At 41.3% G+C, this 13,784-nt stretch overlaps 1 protein-coding gene across 1 annotated transcript in view; it reads right to left on the bottom strand.

The window, feature by feature from the left end:
- Window positions 1-13,784, bottom strand: part of LOC136883174 (trypsin-1-like) — a 159,000-nt gene that overhangs the window by 81,505 nt on the left and 63,711 nt on the right. The window contains exon 2 of the mRNA XM_068229628.1: window positions 6,911-7,041. Within this exon, the coding sequence (XP_068085729.1) occupies window positions 6,911-7,041 (131 nt within the window). The remainder of the gene's footprint in view (window positions 1-6,910; window positions 7,042-13,784) is intronic.

Below are 13,784 nucleotides of genomic sequence, written 5' to 3'. Positions count from 1 at the left end.
TGTACATACCTTGAGAAAGGCGATGACATATGACACTACCTTGGTGGTGACTGTACATACCTTGAGAATGGCGGTGTCATATGACACTATCTTGGTGGTGACTACATACTTTTGTAAAGGCGATGTCATATGACACTATCTTGGTGGTGACTGTACATACCTTGGGAAAGGCGATGACATATGACACTATCTTTGTCGTGACTGTACATACCTTGAGAAAGGCGATGTCATATGACACTATCTTGGTGGTGACTGTACATACCTTGAGAAAGGCGATGACATATGACACTATCTTTGTGGTGACTGTACATACCTTGAGAAAAGCGATGACATATGACACTACCTTGGTGGTGACTGCATACCTTGAGAAGGGCGATGTCATATGACACTATCGTGCTGGTGACTACATACCTTGAGAAAGGCGATGTCATATGACACTATCTTGGTGGTGACTGTACATACCTTGAGAAAGGCGATGACATATGACACTACCTTGGTGGTGACTGTACATACCTTGAGAAAGGCGGTGTCATATGACACTACCTTGGTGGAGCCTACATACTTTTGTAAAGGCGATGTCATATGACACTATCTTGGTGGAGACTACATACCTTGAGAAAGGCGATGTCATATGACACTATCGTGGTGGTGACTACATACCTTGAGAAAGGCGATGTCATATGACACTACCTTGGTGGAGCCTACATACTTTTGTAAAGGCGATGTCATATGACACTATCTTGGTGGAGACTACATACCTTGAGAAAGGCGATGTCATATGACACTATCTTGGTGGTGACTACATACCTTGAGAAAGGCGATGTCATATGACACTATCTTGGTGGAGCCTACATACATTGGCAAAGGCGATGTCATATGACACTATCTTGGTGGTGACTACATACCTTGAGAAAGGCGATATCATATGACACTATCTTGGTGGTGACTACATACCTTGAGAAAGGCGATGTCATATGACACTATCTTGGTGGAGCCTACATACATTGGGAAAGGCGATGTCATATGACACTATCTTGGTGGTGACTACATACCTTGAGAAAGGCGATATCATATGACACTACCTTGGTGAAGCCTACATACATTGGGAAAGGCGATGTCATATGACACTATCTTGGTGGAGCCTACATACTTTTGGAAAGGCGATGTCATATGACACTATCGTGGTGGTGTCTGCATACCTTGAGAAAGGCGATGTCATATGACACTACGTTGGTGGAGCTTACATACTTTTGAAAGGCGATGTCATATGACACTACCTTGTTGGTGACTACATACCTTGAGAAAGGCGATGTCATATGACACTCTGTTGGTGTTGACTGTACAAACCTTGAGAAGGGCGATGTCATATGACACTATCTGGGTGGAGCCTACATACTTTTGGAAAAGCGATGTCATATGACACTATCGTGGTGGTGTCTGCATACCTTGAGAAAGGCGATGTCATATGACACTATCTAGGTGGTGACTGCATACATTGTGAAAGGCGATGTCATATGACACTACGTTGGTGGAGCTTACATACTTTTGAAAGGCGATGTCATATGACACTACCTTGTTGGTGACTACATACCTTGAGAAAGGCGATGTCATATGACACTCTGTTGGTGTTGACTGTACAAACCTTGAGAAGGGCGATGTCATATGACACTATCTTGGTGGTGATTACATACATTGGGGAAGGCGATATCATATGACACTACCTTGGTGGAGCCTACATACTTTTGGAAAGGCGATGTCATATGACACTATCTTGATGGTGACTGCATACATTGGGAAAGGCGATGTCAGATGACACTATCTTGGTGGTGACTACATACATTGGGAAAGGCGATGTCATATGACACTATCTTGGTGGAGACTACATACCTTGAGAAAGGCGATGTCATATGACACTATCTTGGTGGAGACTACATACCTTGAGAAAGGCGATGTCATATGACACTATCGTGGTGGTGACTACATACCTTGAGAAAGGCGATGTCATATGACACTACCTTGGTGGAGCCTACATACTTTTGTAAAGGCGATGTCATATGACACTATCTTGGTGGAGACTACATACCTTGAGAAAGGCGATGTCATATGACACTACCTTGGTGGTGACTGTACATACCTTGAGAAGGGCGATGTCATATGACACTACCTTGGTGGTGACTGTACATACCTTGATAAAGGCGACGTCATATGACACTACCTTGGTGGTGACTACATACCTTGAGAAAGGCGATGTCATGTGTCACTATCTTGGTGGTGACTACATACCTTGAGAAAGGCGATGTCATATGACACTATCTTGGTGGTGACTACAAACATTGGGAAAGGCGGTGTCATATGGTACTATCTTGGTGGTGACTGTACATACCTTGAGAAAGGCGATGTCATATGACACTATCTTGGTGGTGACTACATACCTTGAGAAAGGCGATGTCATATGACACTATCTTGGTGGTGACTACAAACATTGGGAAAGGCGGTGTCATATGGTACTATCTTGGTATTGACTACACACCTTGAGAAGGACGATGTCATATGACACTATCGTGGTGGTGACTACATACCTTGATAAAGGCGATGACATATGACACTATCGTGGTGGTGACTACATACCTTGAGAAAGGCGATGTCATATGACACTATCTTGGTGGTGACTACATACCTTGAGAAGGACGATGTCATATGACACTATCGTGGTGGTGACTACATACCTTGAGAAAGGCGATGACATATGACACTATCGTGGTGGTGACTACATACCTTGAGAAGGACGATGTCATATGACACTATCGTGGTGGTGACTACATACCTTGAGAAAGGCGATGACATATGAAACTATCGTGGTGGTGACTACATACCTTGAGAAAGGCGATGTCATATGACACTTTCGTTGTGGTGACTGTACTTACCTTGAGAAGGGCGATGTCATATGACACTACCTTGGTGGTGACTACATACCTTGAGAAGGACGATGTCATATGACACTATCGTGGTGGTGACTACATACCTTGATAAAGGCGATGACATATGACACTATCGTGGTGGTGACTACATACCTTGATAAAGGCGATGTCATATGACACTTTCGTTGTGGTGACTGTACTTACCTTGAGAAGGGCGATGTCATATGACACTACCTTGGTGGTGACTACATACCTTGAGAAGGACGATGTCATATGACACTATCGTGGTGGTGACTACATACCTTGATAAAGGCGATGACATATGACACTATCGTGGTGGTGACTACATACCTTGAGAAAGGCGATGTCATATGACACTTTCGTTGTGGTGACTGTACTTACCTTGAGAAGGGCGATGTCATATGACACTACCTTGGTGGTGACTACATACCTTGAGAAGGACGATGTCATATGACACTATCGTGGTGGTGACTACATACCTTGATAAAGGCGATGACATATGACACTATCGTGGTGGTGACTACATACCTTGAGAAGGACGATGTCATATGACACTATCGTGGTGGTGACTACATACCTTGATAAAGGCGATGACATATGACACTATCGTGGTGGTGACTACATACCTTGAGAAAGGCGATGTCATATGACACTTTCGTTGTGGTGACTGTACTTACCTTGAGAAGGGCGATGTCATATGACACTATCTTGGTGGAGCCTACATACATTGGGAAAGGCGATGTCATATGACACTATCTTGGTGGAGCCTACATACATTGGGAAAGGCGATGACATATGACACTATCGTGGTGGTGACTACATACCTTGAGAAGGACGATGTCATATGACACTATCTTGGTGGAGCCTACATACCTTGAGAAAGGCGATGACATATGACACTATCGTGGTGGTGACTACATACCTTGAGAAAGGCGATGTCATATGACACTTTCGTTGTGGTGACTGTACTTACCTTGAGAAGGGCGATGACATATGACACTATCGTGGTGGTGACTACATACCTTGATAAAGGCGATGACATATGACACTATCGTGGTGGTGACTACATACCTTGAGAAAGGCGATGTCATATGACACTTTCGTTGTGGTGACTGTACTTACCTTGAGAAGGGCGATGACATATGACACTATCGTGGTGGTGACTACATACCTTGAGAAGGACGATGTCATATGACACTATCTTGGTGGAGCCTACATACCTTGAGAAAGGCGATGACATATGACACTATCGTGGTGGTGACTACATACCTTGAGAAAGGCGATGTCATATGACACTATCGTGGTGGTGACTACATACCTTGAGAAGGACGATGTCATATGACACTATCTTGGTGGAGCCTACTTACCTTGAGAAGGGCGATGACATATGACACTACCTTGGTGGTGACTACATACCTTGAGAAGGGCGATGTCATATGACACTATCTTGGTGGAGCCTACATACATTGGGAAAGGCGATGTCATATGACACTATCTTGGTGGTGACTACATACCTTGAGAAGGACGATGTCATATGACACTATCTTGGTGGAGCCTACATACATTGGGAAAGGCGATGTCATATGACACTATCGTGGTGGTGACTACATACCTTGAGAAGGACGATGTCATATGACACTATCTTGGTGGAGCCTACATACATTGGGAAAGGCGATGACATATGACACTATCGTGGTGGTGACTACATACCTTGAGAAGGACGATGTCATATGACACTATCTTGGTGGAGCCTACATACATTGGGAAAGGCGATGTCATGTGACACTATCTTGGTGGTGACTACATACCTTGAGAAGGACGATGTCATATGACACTATCTTGGTGGAGCCTACATACATTGGGAAAGGCGATGTCATATGACACTATCTTGGTGGTGACTACATACCTTGAGAAGGGCGATGTCGTATGACACTATCTTGGTGGAGCCTACATACATTGGGAAAGGCGATGTCATATGACACTATCTTGGTGGTGACTACATACCTTGAGAAGGACGATGTCATATGACACTATCTTGGTGGAGCCTACATACATTGGGAAAGGCGATGACATATGACACTATCTTGGTGGAGCCTACATACATTGGGAAAGGCGATGACATATGACACTATCTTGGTGGAGCCTACATACATTGGGAAAGGCGATGTCATATGACACTATCTTGGTGGTGACTACATACATTGGGAAAGGCGATGTCATATGACACTATCTTGGTGGTGACTACATACATTGGGAAAGGCGATGTCATATGACACTATCTTGGTGGAGCCTACATACATTGGGAAAGGCGATGTCATATGACACTATCTTGGTGGTGACTACATACATTGGGAAAGGCGATGTCATATGACACTATCTTGGTGGTGACTACATACCTTGAGAAAGGCGATGTCGTATGACACTATCTTGCTGGAGCCTACATACATTGGGAAAGGCGATGTCATATGACACTATCTTGGTGGTGACTACATACATTGGGAAAGGCGATGTCATATGACACTATCTTGGTGGAGCCTACATACATTGGGAAAGGCGATGTCATATGACACTATCTTGGTGGTGACTACATACCTTGAGAAAGGCGATGACATATGACACTATCTTGGTGGAGCCTACATACATTGGGAAAGGCGATGACATATGACACTATCTTGGTGGAGCCTACATACTTTTGTAAAGGCGATGTCATATGACACTATCTTGGTGGAGACTACATACCTTGAGAAGGACGATGTCATATGACACTATCTTGGTGGAGCCTACTTACCTTGGGAAAGGCGATGTCATATGACACTATCTTGGTGGAGCCTACATACATTGGGAAAGGCGATGACATATGACACTATCGTGGTGGTGACTACATACCTTGAGAAGGACGATGTCATATGACACTATCTTGGTGGAGCCTACATACATTGGGAAAGGCGATGTCATATGACACTATCTTGGTGGTGACTACATACCTTGAGAAGGACGATGTCATATGACACTATCTTGGTGGAGCCTACATACATTGGGAAAGGCGATGTCATATGACACTATCTTGGTGGTGACTACATACCTTGAGAAAGGCGATGACATATGACACTATCTTGGTGGAGCCTACATACATTGGGAAAGGCGATGACATATGACACTATCTTGGTGGAGCCTACATACCTTGAGAAGGACGATGTCATATGACACTATCTTGGTGGAGCCTACTTACCTTGGGAAAGGCGATGTCATATGACACTATCTTGGTGGAGCCTACATACATTGGGAAAGGCGATGACATATGACACTATCGTGGTGGTGACTACATACCTTGAGAAGGACGATGTCATATGACACTATCTTGGTGGAGCCTACATACATTGGGAAAGGCGATGTCATATGACACTATCTTGGTGGTGACTACATACCTTGAGAAGGACGATGTCATATGACACTATCTTGGTGGAGCCTACATACATTGGGAAAGGCGATGACATATGACACTATCTTGGTGGAGCCTACATACATTGGGAAAGGCGATGACATATGACACTATCTTGGTGGAGCCTACATACATTGGGAAAGGCGATGACATATGACACTATCGTGGTGGTGACTACATACCTTGAGAAAGGCGATGTCATATGACACTATCTTGGTGGTGACTGCATACCTTGAGAAAGGCGATGTCATATGACACTATCTTGGTGGTGACTACATAAATTGGGAAAGGCGATGTCATGTGACACTTTCGTTGTGGTGACTGTACTTACCTTGAGAAGGGCGATGTCACGTTACATTGTGTTGGTGGTGACTACATGCAATGGGAAAGGCGATGTCATTTGGCACTATCGTGGTGGGGAGTGAACATTCCTTGAGGGGGGCGATGTCATGTGACACTGTCTTGGCGAAGAATATACGTACCTTGAAAAGGGCGATGTCATGGACACTGTTTTGGCGAAGAATATACGTACCTTGAGAAGGGTGATGTCATTTGGAGGGTAGTCGTGTGACACAATCTCCGTAACGTTGCGCACGATCCCTCCTTTGTATACGTAGCTGCTGCCTCCTCGAAGAGTGACCTGAGGCCAATCGCCGCTCTTATCTGCGTGACATACCAGTACGTCAGTTCTAAAATGAACTAAACAATGTGCGCAGGAAGGAAAATATTAGCAAGATCATATACTGTATAGTAGCAGTCAAATATTCGTTTTAGAAAGGAACTTACTTCTAACTCCCTTCTTTTTACAGGAAGCGAATTTGAGAATCTACCTTGAATATATAAAAATTGCAGCGACCAACAGTGTGAGCAGTATTGGATCACAAAACTTTGTGTTCAAACATAAAACAAGAGTGAAAATATATAAGTGTTCATCATGGTTAAGTGAGAAAAACACGTATCGTGTTGCCAGAGGTTAAAAACATAAGGTACAACACAGAACTGGCAGTGTAATAATCAAACTCATAGCTGCCAGTCAGTTAATAAGAATGTTCATCATGACAAAACATGATGATTATATTCTTTTGAATGAAGAAATAATTAAATCACACTCTTGTATAGATACGTGAGACGGGCAAGAGAAATCACATATTGTAGCAGATATGGAGTAGTAACACTTCAAACAGGAATTGATCACGTCTGAAGCCGCTTCATTTTTACTGGGAGTTCAAGATCGAAACGGAAAAATAAGATGCCAAATGCGTGAACTGAAAACTCTTATGTTGGATGAGCGTTGACCGGAGACATTAGCCGTTCGAGGGGGTCCGTTAAACGTATGCCCGTTGCTGAGTGTTGTTTTATGTTTGAACATTCTGGTTGACTGACTGGTAGCAATGATACCCTAATGATTTTAATTATTGTATTGTACTTTCTGTTTTTATCCTCTGCTTCAACACGATTGTGTGTTTTTCTCTTAGCCATGTTGAAATATTTTATGTTTTTTTCACACTAGTTTTAAGACTATTTGATTTTCTAAATGTAAATGTTGTTTCTTAGGGTACCATATATTTTAAGAACACTAGGTTCGGGGCCCTGACCTAACTTTAGGCTAAGATTTATTTTCGGCTGATGATGCTTACGACAGTTAAGCGAAACATGCCCCATCTTACAACGCCTGTTGTAATGTTTATTTCCTAAATATAAGGAAAGTTAAGTATTGGAAAGGTGGTGTTAACTATTATTCTTATTTTAATGTTCAGAATACTGTTGATCGCAACTGCGAGCTCAGTCCATTAGCTTTACTACACCTTGATTCAATCTCACTTACTATATTATCATCCTGGGAGAACACACAACCTAAACACCGTACTTGAAATATCGACCTGTTCTAGCTTTGTATCACCAATCTGACATTCAATTCTGTTGGATTTCTTACCTACTGACATCAATTTAGTCTCGAAAGGCTAATTTTCATACCACACTCATTGCACCTATTTTCAAGTTCCAAAATATTACGCTGCAGGCTTACGGCACAATCTGCCATTAAGACCAAGACGTCAGCATAGGCCAGACTTCTTACTATATTAACACCTAACTGAATCCCTCCCTGCCATTTTATACCTTTCAGCAGATGATACATGTAAACTATGAACAGCAACCCCTGTAAGTAACCTGAACCAAGAACTCATTTTATCATCAATTCTCACTGAAGCCCAACTGTCAACATAAATGCCTTTGATGGATTTTAATAATTTACCTTTAATTCCATAGTCAATCAATCATTCACTACTGATCTGCATTTAGGGCAGTCGCCCAGGTGGCAGATTCCCTATCTGTTGTTTTCCTAGCCTTTTCTAAAATGATCGTAAAGAAATTGGAAAATTATTGAACATTTCCCTTGGTAAGTTATTCCAATCTCTAACTCTCCTTCCTTTAAATGAATATTTGCCCCAATTTGTCCTCTTGAATTCCAACTTTATCTTCATATTGTGATATTTCCTACTTTTAAAGACACCACCCAAACGTATTTGTCTACCGATGTCTTCCCACGCCATCTCTCCTCTGACAGCTCGGAACATACCATTTAATCGAGCAGCTCGTCTCCTTTCTCCCAAATCTCCCTAGCCCAAACTTTGCAACATATTTTTAACTCTACTCTTTTGTCAGAAATCACCCAGAATAAATCGAGCTGCTTTTCATTGGAGTTTTTCCAGTTCTTGAATCAAGTAATCCTGGTGAGGGTCCAATACACTGGAACCATACTCTAGTTGGGGTCTTACCAGAGACTTATATGCCCTCTCCTTTACATCCTTACTACAACCCCTAAATACCCTCATAACCATGTGCAGAGATCTGTACCTTTTATTAACAATCATATTTATGTGATTACCCCAATGAAGGTCTTTTCTTATATTAACACCAAGGTACTTACAATGATCCCCAAAAGGAACTTTCACCCCATTAATGCAGTAATTAAAACTGAGAGGACTTTTCCTATTTGTGAAACTCACAACCTGACTTTTAACCCCGTTTATCATCATACCATTGTCCACCGTCCATCTCACAACACTATCGAGGTCACCCTGCAGCCACTCACAATCTTGTAACTTATTTATTACTCTGTACAGAATAACATCATCTGCAAACAGCCTTATCTCTGATTCCACTTCTACACATATGATATATATATAAGAAAACATAAAGGTCCAATAATACTGCCTTGAGGAATTCCCCTCTTAATTATTACAGGGTCAGATAAAGCTTCACCTACTCTAATTCTCTAAGTTCTATTTTCTAGAAATATAGCCACCCATTCAGTCACTCTTTTTTCTAGTCGAATAGCACTCATTTTTGCCAGGAGTCTTCCATGATCTACCCTATGAAATGCCTTAGATAGGTCAATTACAATACAGTCAATTTGGCCTCCTGAATCAAGGATATCTGCTATATCTTGCTGAAATCCTACAAACTGAGCTTCAGTCAAATAACCTTTCCTAAATCCAAACTGTCTTCTGTCAAACCAGTTATTAATTTCACAAACATGTCTAATATAATCAGAAAGAATGTTTTCCCAAAGCTTACATACAATGCATGTCAAACTTACTGGCCTGTAATTTTCAGCTTTATGTCTATCACCCTTTTCTTTATATACAGGGGCTACTGTGGCAACTCTCCATTCATTTGGTATAGCTCCTTCAACCAAACAATAATCAAATAATTATTTCAGATATGGTACTATATCCCAACCCATTGCCTTTAGTATATCCCCAGAAATCTTATTAATTCCAGCTGTTTCTCTAGTTTTCAACTTTTGTATCTTACTGTAAATGTCATTGTTATCATAGGTAAATTTTAATATTTCTTTAGTATTACTCACATCCCCTATCTGGACATTATCCTTGTAACCATCAATCTTTACATACTGCTGACTGAATACTTCTGCCTTTTGAAGATCCTCACTTACACACTCCCCTTGTTCATTAATGATTCCTGGAATGTCCTTCTTTGAACCTGTTTCTGCCTTAAAGTACCTATACATACTCTTCCATTTCTCACTAAAATTTGTATGACTGCCAATTATGCTTGCCATCATGTTATCCTTAGCTGACTTCTTTGCTAGATTCAATTTCTTATAAAGTTCCCTCAATTTCTCCTTACTTCCATAACCATTTCTAACTCTATTTCTTTCCAGTCTGCACCTCCTTCTTAGTTCCTTACTTCTCTGTTATAATATAGTGGATCCATACCATTCCTTACCACCTTTAAAAGAACAAACCTATTTTCACATTCCTCAACAATTGCTTTAAACCCATCCCAGAGTATGTTTACATTTTTATTTACCATTTTCCAGTGATCATAGTTACTTTTTAAAAACTGCCTCATGCCTGTTTTATCAGCCATATGGTACTGCCTAATAGTCCTAATTTTAATCGTCCCCCAGTATGGCGGACAACTTTTCCCTCAGCACCCTGTCATATGCTTTCTATACATCTGTGAAACATAAACACAACTGCCTATTCCTCTCGTAGCATTTTTTCAGTTACCTGTTGCATATTGAATATCTGATCCTGACAGCCCCTCTGTGGTCTGAATACACACTGGTTTTCATCCAACTTCCTCTCAACTACTGATCGCACCCTCCCTTCCAAAGTGCCAGCGAATATTTTGCCTGGTATACTAATCAATGAGATCCCGTACCTCGGTAGTTGTTGCAATCCTTCCTGTTCCCTTGCTTATAGATAGGTGCAATAAATTACTCATTTTGTCCAATCTGAAGGTACCTTACCAACACTCCATGCTAATCTTACTACTCTATAAAGCCATTTCATCCCTGCCTCACCACTATACTTCACAATTTCAGGTCTTATTTCATCTATTCCTGCTGCTTTGTGACTATGAAGTTTATTTACCATCCTTTCCACTTCCTCAAGCGTAATTTCACCAACAGCATTTTCCTCCTCCTCATAAGCTTGGCTGTTCGTAACACCACCAGGATGATTTCCTTTTACGTTGAGAAGATGTTTAAAATATTCCCTCCACCTGTCCAGTGATTCCCTGGGATCTATTATGAGTTTACCTGAATTACCCAAAACACCGTTCATTTCCTTTTTCCCTCCCTTCCTAAGATTCTTTATTACTGTTCAGAAAGGTTTCCCTGCTGCTCTGCCTAGCCTTTCCAGGTCATTACCAAAATCTTCTGTGTCTTCTTTTTGGATTCAACAACTATTTGTTTATCTCTGTTTCTTTCATCTACATAACATTCCCTGTCTGCCTCGGCCCTTGTTTGGAGCCATTTCTGATAGCCTTCTTTTTACGTTTACAAGCTGCTATCACTTCATCATTCCACCAAGATGTTTGCCTTTTCCCATCTTTTCACACAGTTGTTCTCAGGCATTCCCTTGCTGTTTCTACTACAGCATCCCTGTATGCCACCCATTCACTTTCTATATCCTGAACCTGCTTACTGTCCACTGTTCGAAACTTCTCACTAATCATTTCCATGTACTTCTATCTGATTTCCTTGTCCTGGAGATTTTCTGCCCTTATTGGTTTGCAGGCAGATTTCACTTTCTCTACCCTAGGCCTAGAGATACTTAGTTCACTACAGATCAGATAGTGGTCTGTACCATCGAAAAATCCCCGTAAAACTCATACATTCCTAACAGATTTCCTGAATTCGAAGTCTGTTAAGATACAGTCTTTTATGAATTTGGTGCCCCTAGCCTCCCGTGTGTAGCAGTGAATAGCCTTATGTTTGAAGAATATATTCGTAACTGCTAAACCCATACTAGCACAGAAGTTCAGCAAATGCTTCCCATTATCATTAGCTTCAATATCTTCTCCACATTTACCAATCACCCTTTCTCATCCTTCAGTTCTATTCCCAACTCTCGCATTGAAATCGCCCATTAGCACTATTCTATCCTTGCTGTTGACCCTGACCACGATGTCACTCAATGCATCATAAAAATTGTCAACTTCATCCTCATCTGCACCCTCACATGGTGAATAAAATGAGACAATTCTCGTCCTAATTCCTCCAACTGCTAAATCTACCCACACCATTCGCTCATTTATGTTCCTGATAAATATCCCTACCCCATACTCTGCCCTTCCTTTCTAACACCCGTCAAGTACACTTTATAATCTCCTATCTCTTCCTCATTATCTCCCCTTACCCGTATATCACTTACTCGTAGCACATCCAGATGCATCCCCCCTTTGTTGACTCAGCCCCATTAATATTGAAGAACTCCTCATCGAATTCCATTTCATTTGCTAAGTTGTTTTCAAGGAGTACGTCGCCTGTCAAATGGGTGTGGGACTCCGTTACTCCCACAGGTCCGAAGCTAGCATAAAACGTTCTGAGCTCGGTAAATATATGAAGCAGTGTGCTACCCTACTTACACATAGTCCAAGTGAGGATCTCTCCTCTAACGGGTTATGGACCACCGGTGAATTGTATAGTCCCACCCGCCTGAGCACAAGGAGGGCCATGACTCAGAATATGTCCGAGATGCCCACTCCCATTCCATAGCAACTGGTATCCCGACTCTCAGGACCACTTACTTGGCCACTCAGTCGTTGCCCATGGTTCACGAACTAGGACGTGCCTACAGTAACCCACGCCATAAACAAATATATTTGGGTAGATTTTCCTTCTGAGTTCAATATTGTCACAGAACGAATATAATTACCAATAACAATAATTATCGTGGAAGGGAGAAGCCCACTCCAAAAGTAGATCATTCAAAGCCCGGGAAATAGTATTTACTTAATGCTTTGGCCCTCCTTGCCATGTCATATGAAATGAGGCACACCATTAAACTTAAAAGGTTTTAAATGTATTCATAATTACAAATAATAATTAAAATCATACTAAAGTAAATGAAGAAATTGAGTAACTTGGCAATTAATTTGATATTTGTAGAAATAATCAAATCTGTAGTTTGAAACTTTTTAGATTAAGAGAATAATCCAAAAGTGAGGTACCTCAATATTACCCTAACTATGACTATAAAAATGTATTACCGTATTATTGTTATGGGTTAGTGTACCGTATCCGGAACCTCAGAATCACAACAGGCCTTGGTTAAATAAGGGAGGCATATAGTTAAATATAGATAAATTTGACTTCTTGACATGCACAATCAACTGGCAAATAATAAGAGACTGATTAGTATAAATAAATGAACAAATGGGATCCACATTTAACTGACTAGCTAGCAGAATAAATTATATGGTCATCAGTCAACCATTCCATTCATCAGAAACATTCAAAGACAGTCTTGTTTTTTTTCAACAACAGAGAGGGCAAATAAAACAACTCATCATCAAATAAAAGTTGTAACCTGGCAACAAGCCATAATAATAGGCAAGGCAAATAGCATAGAGAAAACTAGCTTCAC

This window comes from Anabrus simplex, chromosome 11 (assembly GCF_040414725.1).
Source record: "Anabrus simplex isolate iqAnaSimp1 chromosome 11, ASM4041472v1, whole genome shotgun sequence".
Taxonomy (NCBI): Eukaryota; Metazoa; Arthropoda; class Insecta; order Orthoptera; family Tettigoniidae; genus Anabrus; species Anabrus simplex.
Note: the sequence above shows the minus strand (reverse complement) of the source record. Positions and strands in the feature narration are given on the sequence as shown.